This window comes from Trachemys scripta, unplaced genomic scaffold, assembly GCF_013100865.1.
Source record: "Trachemys scripta elegans isolate TJP31775 unplaced genomic scaffold, CAS_Tse_1.0 scaffold_28, whole genome shotgun sequence".
Taxonomy (NCBI): domain Eukaryota; kingdom Metazoa; phylum Chordata; order Testudines; family Emydidae; genus Trachemys; species Trachemys scripta.
In genome coordinates this window covers 2655086-2675431 of record NW_023260513.1, presented here as the reverse complement: position 1 = coordinate 2675431, position 20346 = coordinate 2655086, and the positions used below count along the sequence as shown (strand labels likewise).

At 52.8% G+C, this 20346-nt stretch overlaps 1 protein-coding gene across 1 annotated transcript; it reads left to right on the top strand.

Moving 5' to 3' along the window:
- Positions 1–11023: 11023 nt before the first annotated feature.
- LOC117870396 (killer cell lectin-like receptor subfamily F member 1) lies at positions 11024–20346 on the top strand. Its single transcript, XM_034757530.1, has 4 exons — positions 11024–11108; positions 12145–12299; positions 12717–12829; positions 19386–20346. Exons 1-4 carry the CDS (start codon positions 11024–11026, stop codon positions 19507–19509), a joined length of 477 nt encoding a protein of 158 aa, XP_034613421.1. The 3' UTR covers positions 19510–20346.

Here is a 20346-nt window from a genome sequence, read left to right as displayed (position 1 = left end):
GGGGGGGGGTCTCTCCCCTGCTGTGGCAGCCACCGAGCTGGGGTGGAAAAAGGGGGTGTCTCTCCCTGGCCGCCGCAGCCCTGCACGCCCAAAACTGCCCCCACCCCCACAGCCTCCCCACCTACCCCGTATTCCCCCAAGGCCACTACCTCACCTTACACGTGTGTCCTCTCCAGGGTCCAGGCACCTAATTAGTGGAGCCCCCACACCTGCACTGCTCCACTAATCAGGTGCGCGGCCCTTGATGCTCTCTTGTAGAGCCGCCCAGGCATGCACCTTAGAGGGACGCAGAAAGGGGGTGGGGAGCCCAAGGGGGCCAGGGGCAATGGAGGGGCTCCCATGGAGGCCAGGGACAACAGAGAGGGGGTGCCACACCCACAGGGGCCAGAGGTGCCAAAATACAAGTTCACCCAGGATGCCATTTTCCCTAAGGCCGGCCCTGCACCTCCCCTTTTCTGCCTAGGACCCCAGCCCCATTGGACAGTACAGAAGGGAGCTGGGATCTCTTACCTGAAGTGGCAGCAAAAAGCCCAGACAGGCTAGAACTAAGAGCCCCAGGAACACACCGACCTACCGCATGGCAGAGAGGAGACAGGAATGGCTGCGCCTGTGGAAGCTGAGGGAAACACACACAACTTTCCAAAGGAAGTGAGGTGGAAGAGGGAAAACTGCCAAATGTATTCATTAATTATTTAGTTGTAAATATAGAAGAGTTCCTATAATGAGTGTTGCACCTGTACACAATGGGGTCCCAACCATAGAATAATTGTATTAATACTGGGCCTGATCTTGGGCCAAGGACCTGTCTACCCTTATAGTGAGAACCGGGAATTCTTATTCATAATCTGTAGATCAGGCTACAGTCCCATCCCCTCAGGCTGAGAAGCAGCTAATTAATTATGGCACAGGTGGGGCTGGTCCCATTTCCCTTTAAAGGGGCCAGTCAGCCTGTGACAGGCTACAGGGCGGCCAACCCCACCCATTCCAAAATCATGAGCCGAATTTCCCCCTGCCCCCCAAATCATGAGATGTGATTTTTTCAGTCAAAGATTTTAAATTTGGGGCTTTGAGCCTCCCCAGTACACTCAGCTCATCTTCCTAGGCCTTTCTCCCCTGCCACAAAGACGAGACACCTGCTGTTAATTGAAAGCTGCGGTTCTCTAAACATCACATGACTCCTGGAGCAGAGGCTTGCAGGAAAGCACCAGATATCACGAGACTGTGATGAGCTGCCCCACTGTGTGTGTCACAGTCTCCTGACGTCTGCTGCCATTTGAGCCAGGGGATCTCAGCTCAACAGACAGCAGCCCCGAAAGCAAAGGAAGCTGAAGGTGCATTGAGGATCTGGTCTATTCTCCTTACTTGGAACTTGCTTCTAGAGGTGGTCGAAAAACAAACATTTCCGCAAAACATTTTGTAATTTCAAAGTTATTTCAAATCCTCCAAAATTGACCCAGCTGGTCTCTCTCTTTCTCTCTCTCTCTCTCTCTCTCTCTGTTTTGGATGCAGTATTTTTTAACATTTCCCCCCTAAGCTTTTCAATCCACAATTTTATTAAATTTTTCATCAAAAATGTGATAGATAAGATAGACAGATGCTATGTATGGGAACGCATGGCTAGCTAGAGCTAGAAAGTGCCTATGGGGTGGATGGGTAAATATCTAACAACTGGGCACAATTTTGGCATCTCCCCACCCCAGCCTCACGGTGAGTCTCCCATAGAGCACAAAGTAGGGTTGCCAACTCTGACTGAAGCTATTCTGGGAGATTTCCCCCCCCCCCCCCCGGTATGACGTAATGTCATTTTCTTTAAATAGCCTATTAAAATCTCCGGGATTGCTTTCAATAGTCACCGGGAGATAGATGCTGATTCCGGGAGACTCCAGGCCAATCCTGGAGGGTTGGCAACCCAAAATGGGGGTAGTCTGGGGGGCAGTTATGGGAAAGCTGAATCATGCTCTCCGTGCACAGGGGGGACATATCTGGGGTTAGCTTTTCGGAAGAGCTCTGCTCCCATTTAGGTGCCAGATTTCCAAAAGCAGTGGGAGCATAAAATAAGCCCGCTTCTTCCTCCCTCTCCTACAAGTCCTGTGTGCAGTGGGGTGCGGGTGGGTGACTGCTCCCCCCGACAGACCCGTCTACCCTGTTATCATTTGAATTGTTTGCTACAAATCAATCCCAATATTTCCCCATGTTTCTTTCAAAAATGCCCTGGGAGCTACAGGCCAAGACTTTTCACCCAGACTGGTGATTTGGGGGGCCCCAGCTTGGGACATCTTAAAGGAGCCCGAGTGCCAGGTCTGAACCATGTCCCGCAACAGCTACAGGCTTAACTGAAAACAGCGTAAGAAGTGTTCCTGTCTCTAACACTCAGATGTCCAACTCCTAATGGGGTCCAAACCCCAAATAAATCTGTTTTACCCTGTATAAAGCGTATACAGGGTAAACTCATAAATGGTTCGCCCTCTATAACACTGATAGAGAGATATGCACAGCTGTTTGCCCCTCCCCCAGATATTAATACATACTCTGGGTTAATTAATAAGTAAAAAGTGATTTTATTAAATACAAAAAGTAGGATTTAAGTGGTTCCAAGTAGTAACAGACAGAGCAAAGTGAATTACCAAGCAAAATAAAATAAACCATGCAAGCCTATGCCTAATACAGTAAGAAAGTGATTACAGATGAAACCTCACCTTCAGACATGTTCCAGTAAGCTTCTTTTACAGACTAGCCTCCTTCTAGTCTGAGTCCAGCAATCACTCACACCCCCATGGTTACTGTCCTTTGTTCCATTTCTTTCAGGTATCCTTTGGGGGTGGAGAGGCTATCGCTTGAGCCAGCTGAAGACCAAATGGAGGGGTCTTCCAGGGGTTTAAATAGACTTTCTCTTGTGGGTGGACATCCTCCCTTCCCCTGTGTAGAATACCAGCTACAAGATGGAGTTTTGGAGTCACATGGGCAAGTCACATGTCCATGCATGACTCAGAACTTCTAGGTAGCAGCCATTGTTCACATGCTACCTTGAACGTCCTCAGGTAGACTTCTTATGTGGATTGAAGCCTTCCAAGATCCATTGTCCATTAAGTGTTTCTTGATTGGGCACTCAACTTGCAAATTCCTTTCTAAAGAAGCTGCCCAAATGCCTTACTAAGGCTACTTAAAATCAAACAAATACACAGCCAATATTCATAACTTCGAATACAAAAATGATACATGCATACAGATAGGATGAATAGATTCAGTCGATCATAACCTTTGCAGAGATATGTTACATGGCATATGTAGCATAAACCATATTCCAGTTATGTCATATATACATTCATAAGCATATTCCCATAAAGCATTATGGGGTGCAACGTCACACACACGTCTGCACAAGTGGGGCCTAAATGCGAAAGTAAAACTGACGCCTGGTACCTCGTTTTGGATGGAAGAGCAAACTGGGCAAACTTCTGATTCAGTGACAGTTATACATAACCACAGAGCCTGGTCTTATGATTTTATCTGCCTCTACAACAGACACAGTCTCACTATTGGCCATTTTATTTAAGTGTTCAGCCCCTAGTAGCTGCGTCTGCAGGATCAGCTGGATATTCAAACGCTGAAGCCTATGCTTAACTTGCTACTCATTCTTTTAAAGTAAAGCAGGGGTCTGTGTGCGTTAGGGTGACCAGACGTCCTGATTTTATCAGGACTGTCCCGATATTTGCTTGTTTGTCCCGTGTCCCGACCGATGTTCGGTCGGGGCACTGGACAAACAAGCGATTTTGCCCTCCACTCCGGCGCACAGGCAGAGCCCAGAGGGGCTCTCGCATCTCCCGCCCCCAGCCCCGCCCCCTCCTTGCCCCATTGGATCCCTCCCCAAATCCCCACCCTGGCCCCGCCTCTTCCCCAAGCACGCCGCATTCCTCCTCCTCACCCCTCCCTCCCAGGCTTGCGCTGATCAGCTGTATGGCGGCGCAAAGCTGGAGAAAGGGGGTGGCCCCCAGCACTCACCTTGCGAACTGCTCCAGTCCAGCTGCTCCAGGAAGGTGAGCACGGCCCGGCAGAGATCCCGCAGCGGCTCCCTCCGCTCGAGCCCCCGGTAGAAGACGAGGCAGGCCTGGGCCTCCTGCGCCGTGCCCATGGCTCACGGAACGGCCTGGCCTGGCCCGGCCCGGGCGGGGAGGGTGGCCGGGAAACGAGCCAGGCTGCCCTGGGGATCTAGTGCAGCACGTGGGCTTGGCAGCTCCAGGCCGGGGCACGCTCAGCTGTTGCGGCCACCATAGAGCCGGGTGGAGACGGGGCTGTGCTGCTTGGCGGCGGCGGCAGCGGGGGGGGGGGGGGGGGGCCGGGGTTTTTTTTTTTCCCCCCTCCCCCCCCCCCCCCGATATTTCATCTTTGTCATCTGGTCACCCTAGTGCCCAAACAGGCAGACCATTCACCCCAGGCACAAGATCAACAGCTGGACGTTCAACCTAACAACAAACAGCAGGTGAATAACTGAGATGTGCGGTAACTTTCACTCAGACATGAAAGCCACAAGGTGGCGCCAGAAACCGCAGCAGCAGGAAGTGACCTGTTGCCCTATGGGCCAGGAATGATGTAACTTAATTCACCTCCTACCTGCAGACTTTTCTTTCCCCCAGTACAGCAGCAAGAAAGGAACTTGCTGGAAGCCCTCAGGGCAGTGTAACCCTTTCAGTGCCAAGAAAGAACAGCAGTGGGGTCACCCATAAGCGACACCCAAGAGATATTTGAAACCTCCTGTCTAGTTGAGAGGAGTCTGACTCAAACCCTAAGCTCACAGATCCCACCTTACACAGTGAGAGCCAATGCTGCCCATTGCAACAGCTCTCAGTGGACCCAGCTGCTGGCCCCATTGTCTCTCAGCGACACTCAGGCTACAGACGCTGCTGCAGGCGCTGGGCTGGGGTCGGCTCCTCTCTGTGTGACTAGGTCTGATTCAGCAGCAGCAAAGTCCCTGCTCCGGACTCTCCGGCCGATCTGAAAGCCGAGACGGACCAATCAGGACAGGTCAGGGGCGGGGGCGGGGAGGCGGGGGGGAGGCGATTTGTGGTTTCTTGTTCCCTGCCCAGCAGCCCAACCCCCTGCCAGAGGCGGTGCCATAGTGATTTAACTCCCTTAAAACCCATCAGCCCCTCCACCCCCAAAGGGCTTCAGAAACCTGATCTGCTACGGGACCCACCCACTGGGCACCACCCATGTGTAACAGGCACCCAGCTGGGGTGGACAAGAGGAAAAAACCCCTCCCCCCGCCACATGCCTCCTGCAATCAAGAGCAAGTAGAGAATCCTAACAGGAGTGGAGAGGTGGTGGGCGGGGCTGGGGGAGGTACGGAACCAGGATGGATTGAGTAAAATCAAGGCAATTAAATCACCAAGTCCAAAGCCTCAATTTAAATGATCAATTTTAATCAACTTTTCCATTTATACTTCCGTTATTTTCTAAGGCCAGGTGCACACTCAGCAGGTGACAGAACCATTAAAACTTCATGTACAGAACTTCCCCCATCCCCCCCCCCCCGCGCCCCCGGGCTGTGGGGCCCTCTCTCCCCCCACCCCTTCCCTCCTCTGCTCCCTCTCTGGGCTACCGCAGCGGAGCCCCAGGGCTCCCAGTGCCTCTGCTACCCGGGGGCTCCAGCAGCAGTGCTCTGGTGGCAATTTAAAGGGCCTGGGGCTCCGGCTGCTGCCAGGAGCCCCAGGCCCTTTAAATCACCAGCCTGGGGAAGCCAATCTGTACGGTGCACCGGCTCTTGCCGGTACATCGTACTGGCCCGTACTGGCTTACTTTCACCTCTGGTCCCTGCGCTCCGCCAACGAGCCCGGCACGGGTTGCAAGTTTCTCATGGGCTCAGCTCCCCAGCAGCGACAATCAGCGCCCGCCTGCCCACGGGAGCCGCCTCACCGGCCTCTTCGGAGCTTGGATATCAGCAGCGCATGCATTCCCGCAGGGGCCCTTTAAAACCTCGGATGTGATGACACCCACACAACTTGTCTTACCCTCCCCCAACAAGTGCTGCAATCAGGTTACCCCCACCACCTAGGTTTGAGTCTCAGGTAAAGGAGGGTAAAGCGATTAACGCTTTCAATACACACACAAACACAAACACACACACACTTGCAGTTGGATCGTATATTCTTCCCTACCTAGTGGTACTTTAAATTCTAAACATTTGATATAAATTTGTAGTCATTGCTACCTACCCAAGCCATACGAAATAAGAAGAATTCCAAACACATCCGAGTTCCCACATGTCATTTATTTAATACCTGCCACCTCCACCCCACTTGCTCAGCCTGTTGTTGAATCGCTCCTTGCTGCTGTCAAGTTGCCCCATGTATGGCTTCATGAGCCACGGCATTAAGGGGTAGACAGGGTCTCCCAGGATCACAATGGGCATTTCGCCTTTGCCTACGGTGATCTTCTGGTCCAGGAAGAAAGTCCCTGCTTGCAGCTACCTGAAGAGGCCAGTGTTCCGAAAGATGTGTGTGTCATGCACCTTTCCGGGCCAGCCTGCGTTAATGTCCGGGAAACGCCCACGGTGATCCACAAGAGCCTGGAGAACCATTGAGAAATACCCGTTGCGATTAACGTACTTGGTGGCTAGGGGGTCTGGTGCCAGAATTGGAATGTGCGTGCCATCTATCGCCCCTCCGCAGTTAGGGAAGCCCATTTGTGCAAAACCATCCACAATGTCACACACGTTTCCTAGAATCATGGTCTTTTGGAGCAGGATGCGATTAATGGCCCTGCATGCTTCCAACAACACAACTCCAACGGACTAGAGGAGAAAAAAAGACAGCCTGGTGCCAACTGGATGCAACAAACAGCTCCCAGTAGGAGTTCTGGGGTAAACAATGTAATTGGTTTTGAGAGAGAGCTGGACAAGTTTCTGAGGGCTATAGTATGATGGGGATGGGGGTCAGATTTATGTCTTATGTTCCTAAAAGTTTATGCTTCAGGGTCTTGGCTGGCCCCTGGGAGGGGTCAGGAAGGGATTCCCACCCCCCAGTGTATTCTGGGAGGGTTTTTTTTGTTTAATCTCCTTCCTCTGAAGCATCAGGGGTGGCGCGGCTGGAGACGGGACATTGGATGGGGAGGGGAAGGGCTCTGAGGTGGTCCTGAGAATTCTCTCTGTCCGGTGCTTGGCTGGCTGGTTCTTGCCCCCATGCTCCAGGTCTAACTGATGGCCCTAGGTGGGGTCGGTTTATGGTGCGGGGGGGTGGCGGTTGCCTGTGGTATACAAGAGGTCAGACCGGACACGCTGGTGGGACCGTCTGACCTTTGGCTCTATGAGGCAGTTCTGACTGGTGCAGCCAACACACGCCAGCCTGCCTTGCTGTTGTCAATGGACATCCTGGCTTAGGTGAGACTTGAACAGGGACAGGTGAGTGGCTTTGTGGATTATTTTAAAAGGCGCGGCTCCCATTTAGCCGAATGCAGGAGGCTGGATGTGGGAGCCGTTGGGTCTTTGGCTCCTCACACAACAATAATAAAAACCACACTGGGCACAAATAACCCTGTTTATTAACTATACGCACCAACACACGCTGCTCTTCCTGTTGGTTTCTTCCGGCACCTTCTAAAATGTACAGCACCATGAGCACCACTAGAGGGCTCACAAGCTGTTTGAGGGGATATCACCCTATTCCTATACACAACAGCAGAGCTGTCCCTTGGGTACGGCAAATTGGGGCGACCGTTCTTTGGGGGGCCCCGCGGGCCGGTGCGATTGGCTGGCACGGTTGGTCTCGGAAGTGACGGGTCTGTCCTGGAAGTGACGCATTCATCACTTTCGCCCTGGGCCCCGCACCCCCCCTAGGAACGGCTCTGCACAACAGGTAGCTATTTAGAGTCAGTAATGCATTGACGTCAGTCAAACACACTCTTCCTAGGCGCTTTATTTTTGCCTGTACATCATACAGCAGCCTCTCCCTTCAATTCTGTCCTTTCATTCAGGCCACGGCCATCCCAGCCAGGAGCAGGGTCAGGGGCCGCTCCACACGGCTTCCGGAAGTCGTGTGCAGCGGCCCCCCTCCAGCTCCTTCGTGCTCCAATGGCCCCCTCTGGTGCTCCAATGGGAGCTGCAGGGGCGGTGCCTGGGATGGGACAGCATGCAGAGCCACCTGGCCATGCTTCCGCGTAGGAGCCGGAGAAGGGACATGCCATTGCTTCTGGGAGCCGCTTGAGGTAGGCGCCGCCCAGACCCTGCACCCCTGAGCCTCTCCCCACACCCAAACCCCCTGCCCCAGCCCTGATCCCCCTCCTGCCCTCCGAACCCCTCGATCCCAGCCCTGAGCCCCCTCCCACACCCTGAGCTCCTCATTTCTGGCCCCACCCCGGAGCCCGCACCCTCTCCCTCACCCTAACCCCAATTTTCTGAGCATTCATGGCTCGCCATACAATTTCTATTCCCAGCTGTGGCCCTTGGGCTAAAAAGTCCCCCCCCCACCCCCACTTTAGACAGAAAACTGACAGGGACGGACGGTGTGCAGCTATTGCAGAGTGTCGCTAACTGAAACGTGAGCCCCGCTGTGCAGTGGACTAAGGATGTGGTTAGTAGCAGGTAGCTAAAAAGGCTTCTGTGAAATGTTGTAGGTCAGAGCTTCAACTACAGTAAATGATCAGAGCTCTGTTGGATTCAGTGGCTCTACGGCTAACGTACACCAGATGAGAACCAGGGTCTATTGACTCCCATGGACCCTGGGCGATTCACAGCGACTGGGGATCTGGCCCTATTGATTCACAAGAACATAAGAACGGCCACACTGGGTCAAACAATGGTCCATCTAGCCCAGTGTCCTGTCTTCTGACGGTGGCCAATGCCAGGAGCCCCAGAGGGAATGAACAGAACAGGGAATCATCAAGTAATCCATCCCCTGTCACCCATTCCCATTTTGTGACAAAAAGAGGCTAGGGACACTTCAGAACATGGTTTTGTATCCCTGCCCATCCTGGCTAATAGCCATTGATGGATCTATCCTCCATGAACTTATCTAGTTCTTTTTTGAACCCTCTTATAGTCTTGGCCTTCACAAAATCCTCTGACCAGGAGTTCCACAGGTTGACTGTGTGCTGTGTGAAGAAATACTTCGTTTTGTTTGTTTTAAACCTGCTGCCTATTAATTTCATTGAGTGACCCCTAGTTCCAGTGTTTTGAGAAGGAGTAAATAACACGTCCTTATTTACTTTCTCCACACCAGTCATGATTTTATAGACCTCTATATTCCAGTAGAGCTATGGCCAATTTACTCCAGCTCGGGATCTGGCCCTATGGCCAATTTGTAGCAGGCAGGAGCCTGGCCCTAAAGTTCTGTTAATCCTTGTTAACTACATCCCCATTTTCTGCTGGCCAGTTGTGGCAAGAGACTAATTTTGTCCTGATAAGAGCTCGGGTCATGATGCAAAATCAATAGTCAAAGACTTCAGCCAATAGCTCGTGTGACTAGTTTGTTCTTCTGTTGTACCCGGTTCTGACCTCTTGTATTCGTGCCAGTAATATACATCCATTGTAATAACACCTTGCAGTTACCTTCTGGGCAGTCAAATGTAATTCACAACACTGGCCTTGGGCAAATACTGCCAGACTGAAACACCATCCTTAAGACGGTGTTAAAGAGGGAAAGAGGGGACGGGCTAGTGATTAAATCACTGGATGAAATTTCAGGAGATCTAAAGTCAGTCACCGGCTATGCCATGAACATGCTTTGTAATCGTGGACAAGTCATTTCATCTCGCAGTGCCGTAATTTACCATTTGTAAAAGCAGCATCACATGTCCTTTGACTGTAAACTCTTTGGGGCAGTGTAATAGGCCTGGCTGCCTCCCGTGCACCCCCATGTGGCCTAGGGTAGCCTGCCTCTGTTTCCCCTTTTCAGGATCCCTTAAGAACTCAGTTCAAACACTCCTCTCCTGGGGGTACACTTTATTGAGTCATCAAGTACCTACCAGCCATCTAGGCCCCAACCCTTGTTTGGTATCTCTCTGCTGGTAATCCCCAATGACAAAGGCTTTCCTCACCCCTTTCTCAGCCGGGCACAACCCTTCCTCCCTGAGGGACTTTCTGCTTCTCAGAACCTCCTGCCTGGCTTTCTCAGCTGGGGCCTTCCCCGTCTAACTCTGGGCCCTGCCGAAGCCTTCTTACTGCAGCGTCTGCAGGCATAACGGCAGTTTACTGGGCTCCCCCTTGCAACTCCCTGCTCCTTCTCTACTGGAACCGTCTGAATCTTCTCAGTTGGAGCTTAGCCCATGGGGCAAGCCACTCGGTCACAGGCGTTGTCTCTCTCTGTGTCTGTGGGGTTGCCAACCCTCCAGGATTGGCCTGGAGTCTCCCAGAATCGGCATCGATCTCCTGGCGACTATTGAAAAGAATCCTGGAGGTTTTAATAGGATATTTGAAGAAAATGACATTATGTCATGTTGGGGGAAAAAATCTCCCGGAATAGCTTCAGTCAGAGTTGGCAACCCTGTGTCTGCACAGCGCCCGGCACAACGGGGCCCTGATCTCAGCTGGGGCAGGACTGTCTATCCCTGTGTGTCTGTGCAGCGCCGGGCACAACGGGGCCCTGATCTCAGCTGAGGCAAGGACTGTCCCACAGCTCACAGAGAAGAGATAGGAAGGGATACAGAGGCAGAGAGAGGAAAGAAGTGATTTTCTTCCTTCCTGGTAGAGCATAGACTAGAACTCAGGTCTCCTCATTCCCAGCCCGGTGCCTTATCTATTGACAATGCTACTTCTCCTGCAGGCTGCCTGGGGTGCATTTGAAAGCCCTGAGCCCAGGATTGTGCTATTATCACTATTTCAAGGCCAGTTCCTTTGATTTCAGGCCATGGGACCTATTCAGCATTTAGCCTGTTGGTCTGACGGGTGCCCTCGCAGTGACAAGTTAGAGGAGAGGACTTCAGCTGTGAGAAACAGCATTTCCTGGCGATGGATTGCGTGGGTCATCTTGGTTCGCACATAAACAGCAGGCTGCCCTTCAGATGCAGCTAGGTGCTCTTATCAGCCGCATGCATCATGACGGGGGAAATAGTCTATGCTGATCTGAATGTGCCCTCCGAATGGCCCTGCCTGAGGCCCCCCCAGGCATCTCAGCACCTCGGTAAGTTGCTCTTTATCTCCTAGGGACTGCGTTTGAAACCCGAGGTTGGATTTTTCCGGGAATTCCGCCTCCCGAGACTGCAGCGCGGGGAGGCTGCCCAGAGCCAGTGGGAATCCCTCTGGCCTTTGGGGTGGGAATTGCAATGGTTTTGATCAGCCTTCTGTCGCAGTTTACCTTTGTGTGCGGGGATGCTCCAGCAGAAACCCCGAGGCAAAGGCAGGGGAAAGTCTGTGCACCCTGCAGACCAAACGGGATGGTGAGTTCGACAGCGTTCCTCCAGTTGTGGTCTGCAGAACTCTTGCCAGTGGCTTGTGGAGTTCTAGGTGCTCCTGTGAGGTGAATAGTCAGGCTACCGGGACATGGGAATGAATACAATAACTGAGCAGGCAGCTCCCTGGAGATGGAACTAGATCAGGATCAGCTGTCCCCATTCTGTTAACGTCACTGCTATGGATGCGGTGTTATCGCACAGCGAGGGGTGCACTGGCACTTCGGAGACCTGGGGTCTACCCCAGCTCTGGCACTGACCTTGGACAAGTCACTTCCCTGCTCTGGGCCTCAGTTTCCCCGCTCACCCATTGTCTGCTTAGATTGTGACCTTTTTGGGAACAGGGACTGTCTCTCACTGTGTGTCTGTGCAGCGCCCGGCACAACGGGGCCCTGATCTCAGCTGGGGCAGGGACTGTCTCTCCCTGTGTGTCTGTGTAGCACCCGGCACAACGGGGCCCTGATCTCAGCTGGGGCAGGGACTGTCTCTCCCTGTGTGTCTGTGCAGCGCCCGGCACAAGGAGGTGTAATAGGGTCTCTGGCCTTGGTCAGGGTCTGTGCATTGCCCAGAAAAATGGAGCCCCGACCTCGGATGGGATTTGCAGCAGGACTTTAACAAGTATAAGATATTATCTAGCTGAAAGGCACCTTTGCCTCCTGCAGCCACCCATCCCTGCCCCAAGCACAGAAAGAAGGGAGGAAGCAAGAAGCAGCCCCAGTGTACTCAGACATATTAGTGACCCCTCTCCCTTTCCACTTCTCTCTCTAGACGGCTCTGGGTGCAAACTCTGCCCTGCGACCTGGCTGCTGCACAGAGACAAGTGCTATTGGGTCTCCCGAAAAATGAAACCGTGGAACGAGAGCCGTGACGACTGTTCCACAAAGCACTCTCAGCTGCTGGTGATCCGGGACAGGGAGGAGATGGTAAACAGAGTGACACTATTTTGCTTTAACTGCCTTTGCAGAGATGAGCCCTTGGTTATAATGAATCATTCAAGGGGCTTATAATTTTCAAAGCCATCTGAGAAATATGGACATCAAATTCCCATTCATTTTGTACTGAGTTTCAAAATCCCTTAGGCAGTTTTAACCCTCCAGCTGGCCCCAGGATCAGTGGCACACAAAAGTGGCTTTAAGCCATCATTGCCATCCCCGTATTGATTGTGTGCTGAATGCTGCTCACTCGAAAGAAAAGATCGGGGTGTGAGATAGATCCCTAAGAACAGACTGTTTTTATGAGGCTGGATCGACAGACAGTAGTTCTGGAACTGAGTATGCAAAGCAAACAGAGTGTTATAGTGTATTATACTTACGCGTATGCCTGTCATATCTCTGATACAGGAGTTCATAAAGAATAGTACACAAAGTTCAACTTTTGTGTGGATTGGACTTTCTCTCTCGTCCCGGGGGAAGACCTGGATCTGGCTGAACGGCTCCCAGTTAAATCAGACTCTGTGAGTGTTTACTTTTGCAAAACACTTTCCTTTCCCTCTTTGGGCAGAAGTCGCTGGCGGCAGTGATGGGGGGGTAAGAGGAGGGACACAATTCTTTGAGCTGGTTCTTTGACCTGCTGACACCCCCGCCATCTATTCTGTCATTAATCCATCCATCCATCTAATCTATCATCCATTTTAGACCACCTGAAAAACCTGGTCTATATCAATGATTTCTTGAAATGCTCATAAACTCGCATGGCAGGGAGCTAAACTGGCTCTTTAAAATGGTGAATGTCTCTGCTGTAAACTTTTTTGGAGTAAGTGATGGTTGGAGATCTGTTTATACAACCTATGGATTTTCTGTGTGATTATGAAATCTCCGTGCATAACTTTATCAAGCTGCAAACTCCTTTTTCCTCTTCTCTATGGTCTCTATTGCTTCCATGCTTAGATTCCAAAGGCTGATGACAAAAGAATACCGAAAGAGAGTTGTTGACATTAGCTACTCTCCCATTGAAATGGAATGGCTCTAAAGGATAGATTAGCTCCCAACAAAGGGCAGCTGGTTTGTCAGGGGAGATGTCACCTTGGCCAGGGGTCTGTGATCACCGGAGGAGGCTGAGCAGGGAGTCACCTGACAGGAGAATGGAAAATTATAAAAAGGGAGGGAATTTATACGCGCTGACTTTTGGTTTTGCCAGTGGGTGCTCTCCTGAGGTCCCGCCCCCACTCCGCCCCCTCCCAAGGCCCCACCCCTCCCTTGCCCGTCCCGGTCCAGTTGCCCAGCGGGCATTGGTACACTCAGTCTCTCTGTGCTGCGGGGGATGTTTTTGGAGACGCCTCTGAGCCCCCTGCCAGATGCAGAGAGCTGGGCAGCCAGAGGCCCCCCACCCTGCAGATGGCCACCCATGCCAGCAGCCAGGCACCGGCTCGCAGCGCAGCCACCCGGGAAGGGGTTTAAGTTCCCCCAGCCCCCCCAGAGTAGACCCCCTCTTCTTTGAAATACACTTACCGGCTGCTGCTGTAGCCGCAGGAGCAGGGTCGTCCAGGTCACCGAAACAGCTGATTGGCTGGCAGCCAAAAGAACTGATCAGCCCACAGCCGGAAACAGCTGATCAGCCCACAGCCGGAAACAGCTGATCAGTGGTTCCCGGCCCTTCCAAAACAGCTGATCCCCCCCCGACCACGGACCCACCGAAACAGCTGATGGGGCCTGCGGGTCCCCGGGCCCCGTAAACAGCTGATTGGTGCCGGTGGGTGCTGAGCACCCCCTATTTTTTTTCAGTGGGTGCTCCAGCCCCAGAGCACCCACGGAGTCGGCGCCTATGGGAGGGATTGATGTATGTGGGTTCTTTGGCCATTTTCCACTGATCCAGAGGAGGGAGAAACATCCCGGCATGTCTGAGGCAGGGGACTTTGCCTGCCTCCCTGATCCTCGGTGGTCTCCCAAGGACTCCAGAGGGAAGGGGGACCTAGTGAGGGGCACGGTGGTTGTCTTCTCTGTGATCCGTACTCTCTTGTGCTTTATCTGTTGTAATAATTGTTAGACTCTGGGGCCCAGATCCACAAAGAGTCTTAGATGCTTAAACCCCAGTTTGAGGCACCTAAGTCCCATTTTTAGGTGCCGCTCTGATCCACAAAACTCCCACTCGACTGTCAGCAAGTCCTCTAGGTGCCTAAATTTTCAGGGTAAAAGTTCCCTTGTTGTCTATGTCTCCTGCCGCTGGCCATGCACACTTTTGTGCCACTCGTGTATCTGGATGCCTGTCTCCTGCCTTAGCCCCAGAGCAATCCATGAACCAGGGGAAGCTTGGTGTTTGCTCGCCTACCTTGCCTGCTGGGCCCAATCCAGCAGCTGTGAGCAGAAGCCACCTACCAGATCAGGCCCCATTCAAAATCGGGCCAGAGGAGGTGGGGCCTGTGTTTTAACTTTTAGCCTAGTGGTTAGAGTGCTCATCTGGGATGTGGGAGACCCCGGTTCAATTCCCCCTGTGATGGGTTCCCTGGGGTACACCTGGAGCTGGGGTACCGCTGAGCGCTCCATCCCTGTAACCTGGGCTTCCTCTCACACTGCGTTGCTGTACCAAGCTGCAAAGCTCAGGCAGGCACTGCACTTACACAGACAGTCACAGGCAGGGACACCCCCAGCTGAGTTACATGAAGGCTTCTCCCAGCCACTTGGGCACCAAAAATAGAGAGGCTCCAGCCAATTCCCCCCAGTTCTGCAGCCTTGCACCCCAGGCCTGTACCGTCCTGCCCTGCTCAGAAGCCTGGCCAGTGTAAGTTTATCACTCAGGCTACAATTATGTCATGGAGGTCACGGAATCCGTGACTTCCATTGACCTCCATGACATTTTCTGTCTTGGGGCTGGAGCTCCCAGACTCCCCCTCCCCCCGCAGCTTCCCCACCCTGGTGGGGGGACCCTGAATCTGCCTAGCCTTGGCGGAGGACCCCCCTGAGCACCCAGCCGCGCTGTGGGGTGAAGGGACCCCGCAGCAGCCCAGCCCCCGTGGGCAGGGGGATCCCAGAGCTCCCACTCACCGCATCGAGGGGAATCCGGGAGCCCCAGCAGCAGTGAGTGCCGAATCCGCCTCCCCGTTTTGTCAGGGACAGGTCATGGGCTTCAGTGAATGTTTGTTTATTGCCCGTGACCTGTCCCTGACTTTTACTAAGAATATCCCTGACAAAAACGTAGCCTTATTTATAACCCAGGCCACCGCCCCGTCAGTGTGGAGAGGACATGCAGCAGCTCTCGTTCCTGAGCTGGAGTTTCCCAAACACTTCCAGCAAAACACACTGTCCAGCGAAGGTGGGGGAGGAGAAAGGCAAAAGCATGCGGCCACCATTCCCCCTTTAGTCCCTGTGCCTAGAGCAGCGTTTCTCAAATGCAGCCACGGTGGCTGCAGGCGGCCACCAGGGGCTTTTCTTGCGGGCAGCCTCATGGGTAGTGATGGTGTGGGGGGAACAGCGGCCTCTCCCCGTCCCTGTTCCTCCTGGATGTGCCACTTTGGTGCTGGTTGCTGGGGTGGCCAGCAGGGGTTGGGCTCTGCCCCCCCTCTGGAGACACCTGGGGCAGCAGGCTCCAGCCAGAGGGCTTCAGGCTCTGGCCCTGGGCCCCATCCCCTGGCCGCGAGGCTTTGGGGTACAGCCCCGGGACTTCAAGCTTCACCCTGGGGCCCCATCCTCCGGACTTCAGACTCCAGCTCCTTTCTGCCCCTCCTGACCCCCCCATTACCGCTGCCCCCCACTGCCTATCTATCCCTCTCCCCATCCAGGGCTTAAGTTATTCCCCAGGCTTGTGGGGGCTGAGTCAGTCTGCTGTGAAGTGACACTTGTATGTTGGTTACTATCACTTTTCACAGCAGATTTAGTAGCTAGCAATAAATAAATTACAATGATTTAGACGAGTCTATGTGCACATTTTTCCCCCTAAAGTTAATGAAGTAATTTAGGAAAAAGTGTGAGAGCGGCAAAAGTTGGTGGCCGCACTCTGAGGCCACCAAAATTTTTGTCGTGAGAACCCGACAGGCAACAATTGCCTAAGGATGTCCTGGAGGTAGGGTGACCAGATGTTCCGATTTTATAGGGACAGTCCCGCTATTTGGGACTTTGTCTTATGTAGGCGCCTATTACCCCCAACCCCCGGAACCGATTTTACACACTTGCTGTCTGGTCACCCTACCTGGGGGGCTTTGCTGAGTCACTGGGTTAAGCAATCCCCCTGGTGTGGTTTTGTGCAACTGGGGCATGGGGTTGAGCAGTCTCCATTGTGTGGGGCTTGCACAACTGTCCTTGACTTGTTAATCTCCTGATTACAACTCCCCTGTTGATCAATGGTGCCTCGCAGGTCACCAGCAAACCCACAGCATATTTCAGCAACAACCATACAGCAAAATCTCCCCACTTGAGACATGCTAATGAGAGATACATTTGCACAGAACAATGGGTTTCAGCTGGTCATGACTTTTCACAAGATAGTGGTGAATATGGTATTCCAGGGTGTTGCTGAGGGGTACAAAGTGCCACATTCCTCTCTGCTGTAGGGGGCAAAAGGATTTGAACAGGGGTCTCCTGCCCCTCAGGCAGTAGCGTAGCTAGGAGGGGAGCAGGGGGAGCGGCCGCTCCCCCTGAGCACATTCTCCAAAAGTGGCACCTTAGGCGCTGACTCCCTGGGTGTTCCGGGGCTGGAGCACCCAAGGGGAAAATTTGGTGGGTGCAGACCACCCACCAGCAGCTCCCCGCCCTGCCCCCCAGCCCCAGCTCACCTCCGCTCTGCCTCCTCCCCTGAACGCGCTGCCCCGCTCTGCTTCTCCGCCCCTCCACCTGGCTTCCCATGAATCAGCTGTTTGCGGGCAAGCCTGGGAGGGCTGAGAAGCGGTGCGGCGGCTTCGCGCTCAGGCCCAGGGAGGCGGAGGCAGAGCGGAGGTGAGCTGGGGCGGGGAGCAGTTCACCTGCGCATCCCTCCCTCCCAGTTACCTGCTGCGGCGCGGGCGGCCCCCCCGCCCCAGCTCACCTCCGCTCCGTCTCCTCCACCCCTGAGCGCCACTGCTGCTCCCCCTCCCTCCCAGGCTTGCCGCGCGAAAGCCTGGGAGGGAGGGTGGGGGGTGTAGGAGAAATGCGGCAGGGTCTCCAGCAACTTGGGTGAGTGCTCTAAGCACTGGGCTATAAGGGAGGGAGATCAGCCCCTCCTCGGTTTTGTGTGGAGTTAGAAAACAGTGCAGGTATCTAAGCCCCCTGACTGCAGACGGTGGGTTCCCATTCCTGGAACACCGGCAGAGCTAGGCGCCACCCTGTAGCTCGGTTTTAGGCACCTAGTTCTGAAAGAGGGGCAGGGTTAAGGGTACATCCCTCTGCCCAGCGTCTCCCATGGGCTAGCGAAGGCGGCTCTCCACCTGGCACGCTGGTTTTTGTGGATGCCATTCTAAGGCGCCTCTCTGCCACCATGCCCTGGATAGGGAACCTAGGCTCTGAACTCAGACTTGGTGGATCCCATTGTTGTTCCAGTGATTCATCAGGTGCCTAAAAGTTAGGTGTTGCCACAGGCGCTGATTTTTGGTTTTGCCGGTGGTGCTTTTGGAGCAGGGGCGGGAAGAGGCGGAGCGAGGGCGGGGCCCTGGGGGAAGAGGCGGAGCGAGGGCAGGGCTTTGGGGGGAAGAGGCGGAGCAAGGGCGGGGCTTTGGGGGAAGAGGCAGAGCGAGGGCGGGGCCTCAGGGGAAGAGGCACGGCGAGGGCAGGAAAAGGTGTAGTGCTGGCAGGGCCACGTGGGGGCAGGGAGGAAGAGGCTGAGCAGGGCCTTGGTGTGGAATGTGGGCGGGACCACAGTCTGGGCACCAGTGGCTCCCCCACTTCTTGGGAGCTTCCGGGAGCAGCACTCCATAGGCGGTGGGCCAGCGTGCGGCCAGGAGGAGATGCACCACATCCAGCATGTCTTGTCCTGTTTGGAGAGGCTGAGCCTCCCCCAGCCTCTTATACCCGCCGCCCACACTGGGGTTTGTGGGTGCTGAGCACCCCCTATGGTTTTTTTGTGGGTGCTTGAGCCCCTGAGCACCCATGGAGTCAGCTCTCTGCAGACTCAGGCAGACGTTGCTGCGTTGATTACACTTGGAGCAGTTTCCCCCCCTCAGCTACTGTCTGAATCTCTTGTGAGTAACGTCTAACTTTGGTGTTTGATATCTCAACTGTGCAGTGCTGGGTTTGTGGGCAGAGCAGAGTCCCACCAGCCCCACACACTCACACAACTGGACCTGTATCGAACATGCTTGTTGGGAGTGCCACGAACTGGTACTGGGAAAAGAACAGGAATGTCAGGAAAACATTCATTTGAATGGCTCCAGTTTGAACAGTAGCCTCACCCATCCATCTACATGGTTTTAAAAAGTTCCTCAAAGAGGAATGGAGCAGCAGGTACCACTCGTGCTCCCATCTGTCCTGTGAGCTGCTGCCGGTCCTCACCTAGTCACTAGTGTGCCGATGGGAATCCGATTCTAAGATAAGGGTGGGGAGCAGTTTTGTCCTGGGGTGGCAGCCACTGTCCACAAGGGGCAACAGGATAGATTTAGAAGAATAAAGCCCCTTGCCAGCACCTATTTAGAACTGCAGCACTGGCCGCATTCCACCAAAACCAGATCATGCAAAAAGTACGTCCAGTTGTTAGAATCTTGTGCCATGTTCATAGACACCCAGACAGAAAAAAAAAAGCGCCTTCTTTTGCTCTTAAATTAAAAAGCCAAGGCCTGTAACTTGCTGTCGCGTCAGAAAATGTGAAATCCTCCCACCCATGCCAAATCAGTTTTCACTAGAATAGGTGGTCTCAACCATTCCACACTATCTAAGACCCCATCTCCTCCCTTCTCATCCTACTATTCTAGGGTGAATTTCACTCCTATGCTAGGCGGGCCCTACAAGGACCCTCTGCACAAGGGTGAATTTCAGATGGGAGGCATTATTTGAGTAAAAGGAAGAAATCACAGCCCAGTGTCACCTTGACCTTGGGATTTATAGCAGCTCTTCCTTATTCTGTCTAATAAGTAAATCCACATACACTGAAAGTGCTTTTTCTCCTTTGTTCTGCAGGTTCCCATTACCGGTTCAAGACAACGGAAATAGCTGTGGGGCAGTGAAGGGGAATCAGATTCAATCTGACGCCTGTGCCGCTGAATATGAATGGATTTGTCAACGGGAGGCTGTTCTGATATGAACAGGGGAACTAGTGGCATTTTTATGATGTAAATAAAATGTAGTAAACACAATTGTAAAGTGCTTTGAAATTCTCCAATGAAAGCCCCTATAAAATGGAAAGTCTCATTATCCCCATTTTACAGATAGGGAAACTGAGGCATGGAGAGAGGAAGTATTGACCTGCTCAAAGATACACAGCCAGAGGAAGAGCAGGCACTGAACTCCTGACTTAGGAGTTTGCCAGAAGCTGGGAATGGGCGACAGGGGATGGATCACTTGATGATTCCCTGTTCTGTTCATTCCCTCTGGGGCACCTGGCATTGGCCACTGTCAGAAGACAGGACACTGGGCTAGATGGACCTTTGGTCTGACCCTGTATGGCCATTCTTATGACTTACTGAAATTTTTCATGGGAGCAAAACCTGACCTGCTCTACTTCTAAAGTTTTAATTTTCTGCCAGCCAGATTTCTAATTCAATAGATGCCCGTCTTGGCCAATTAATACATGTCTTAATGGTGCCTGAATTATTGGTGCTGAATAGAGATGAGAAACATTTTTCAAACAACTTTTCCCATCAAAAATGGACATTTTAACTAAAATTGATATTTTCACTAAACATTATCCAATGTTCCATTACTTTTTTTTTTAAAAAAAAAGAGGGTTTTTTTTCCATTCAAGGAAAACTGGTTGTTTTTTTAGATAAGAAAATGTTGAGACTGATTTAGATATAAAATGTCACAAAACTGGAAAATGGGTCCATTTTTAATGTTTGGAATAAAAGCAAACTGAAGGAGACTGAGGGGGCATCTGATAACAGTTGTCAAATAAGTGCAGTAAAGAGGACAGTGATCACTT

What these genes read in the sequence shown, in the direction of transcription:
- LOC117870396 (XM_034757530.1), top strand. Translation starts at nt 11,024, where the DNA reads ATGACGGGGGAAATAGTCTATGCTGATCTGAATGTGCCCTCCGAATGG. An exon ending in CCAGGCATCTCAGCACCTCG is followed by an intron (nt 11,109 to 12,144) that starts GTAAGTTGCTCT and finishes TTCTCTCTCTAG; the next exon opens with ACGGCTCTGGGTGCAAACTC. An exon ending in TCCCAGTTAAATCAGACTCT is followed by an intron (nt 12,830 to 19,385) that starts GTGAGTGTTTAC and finishes TTTGTTCTGCAG; the next exon opens with GTTCCCATTACCGGTTCAAG.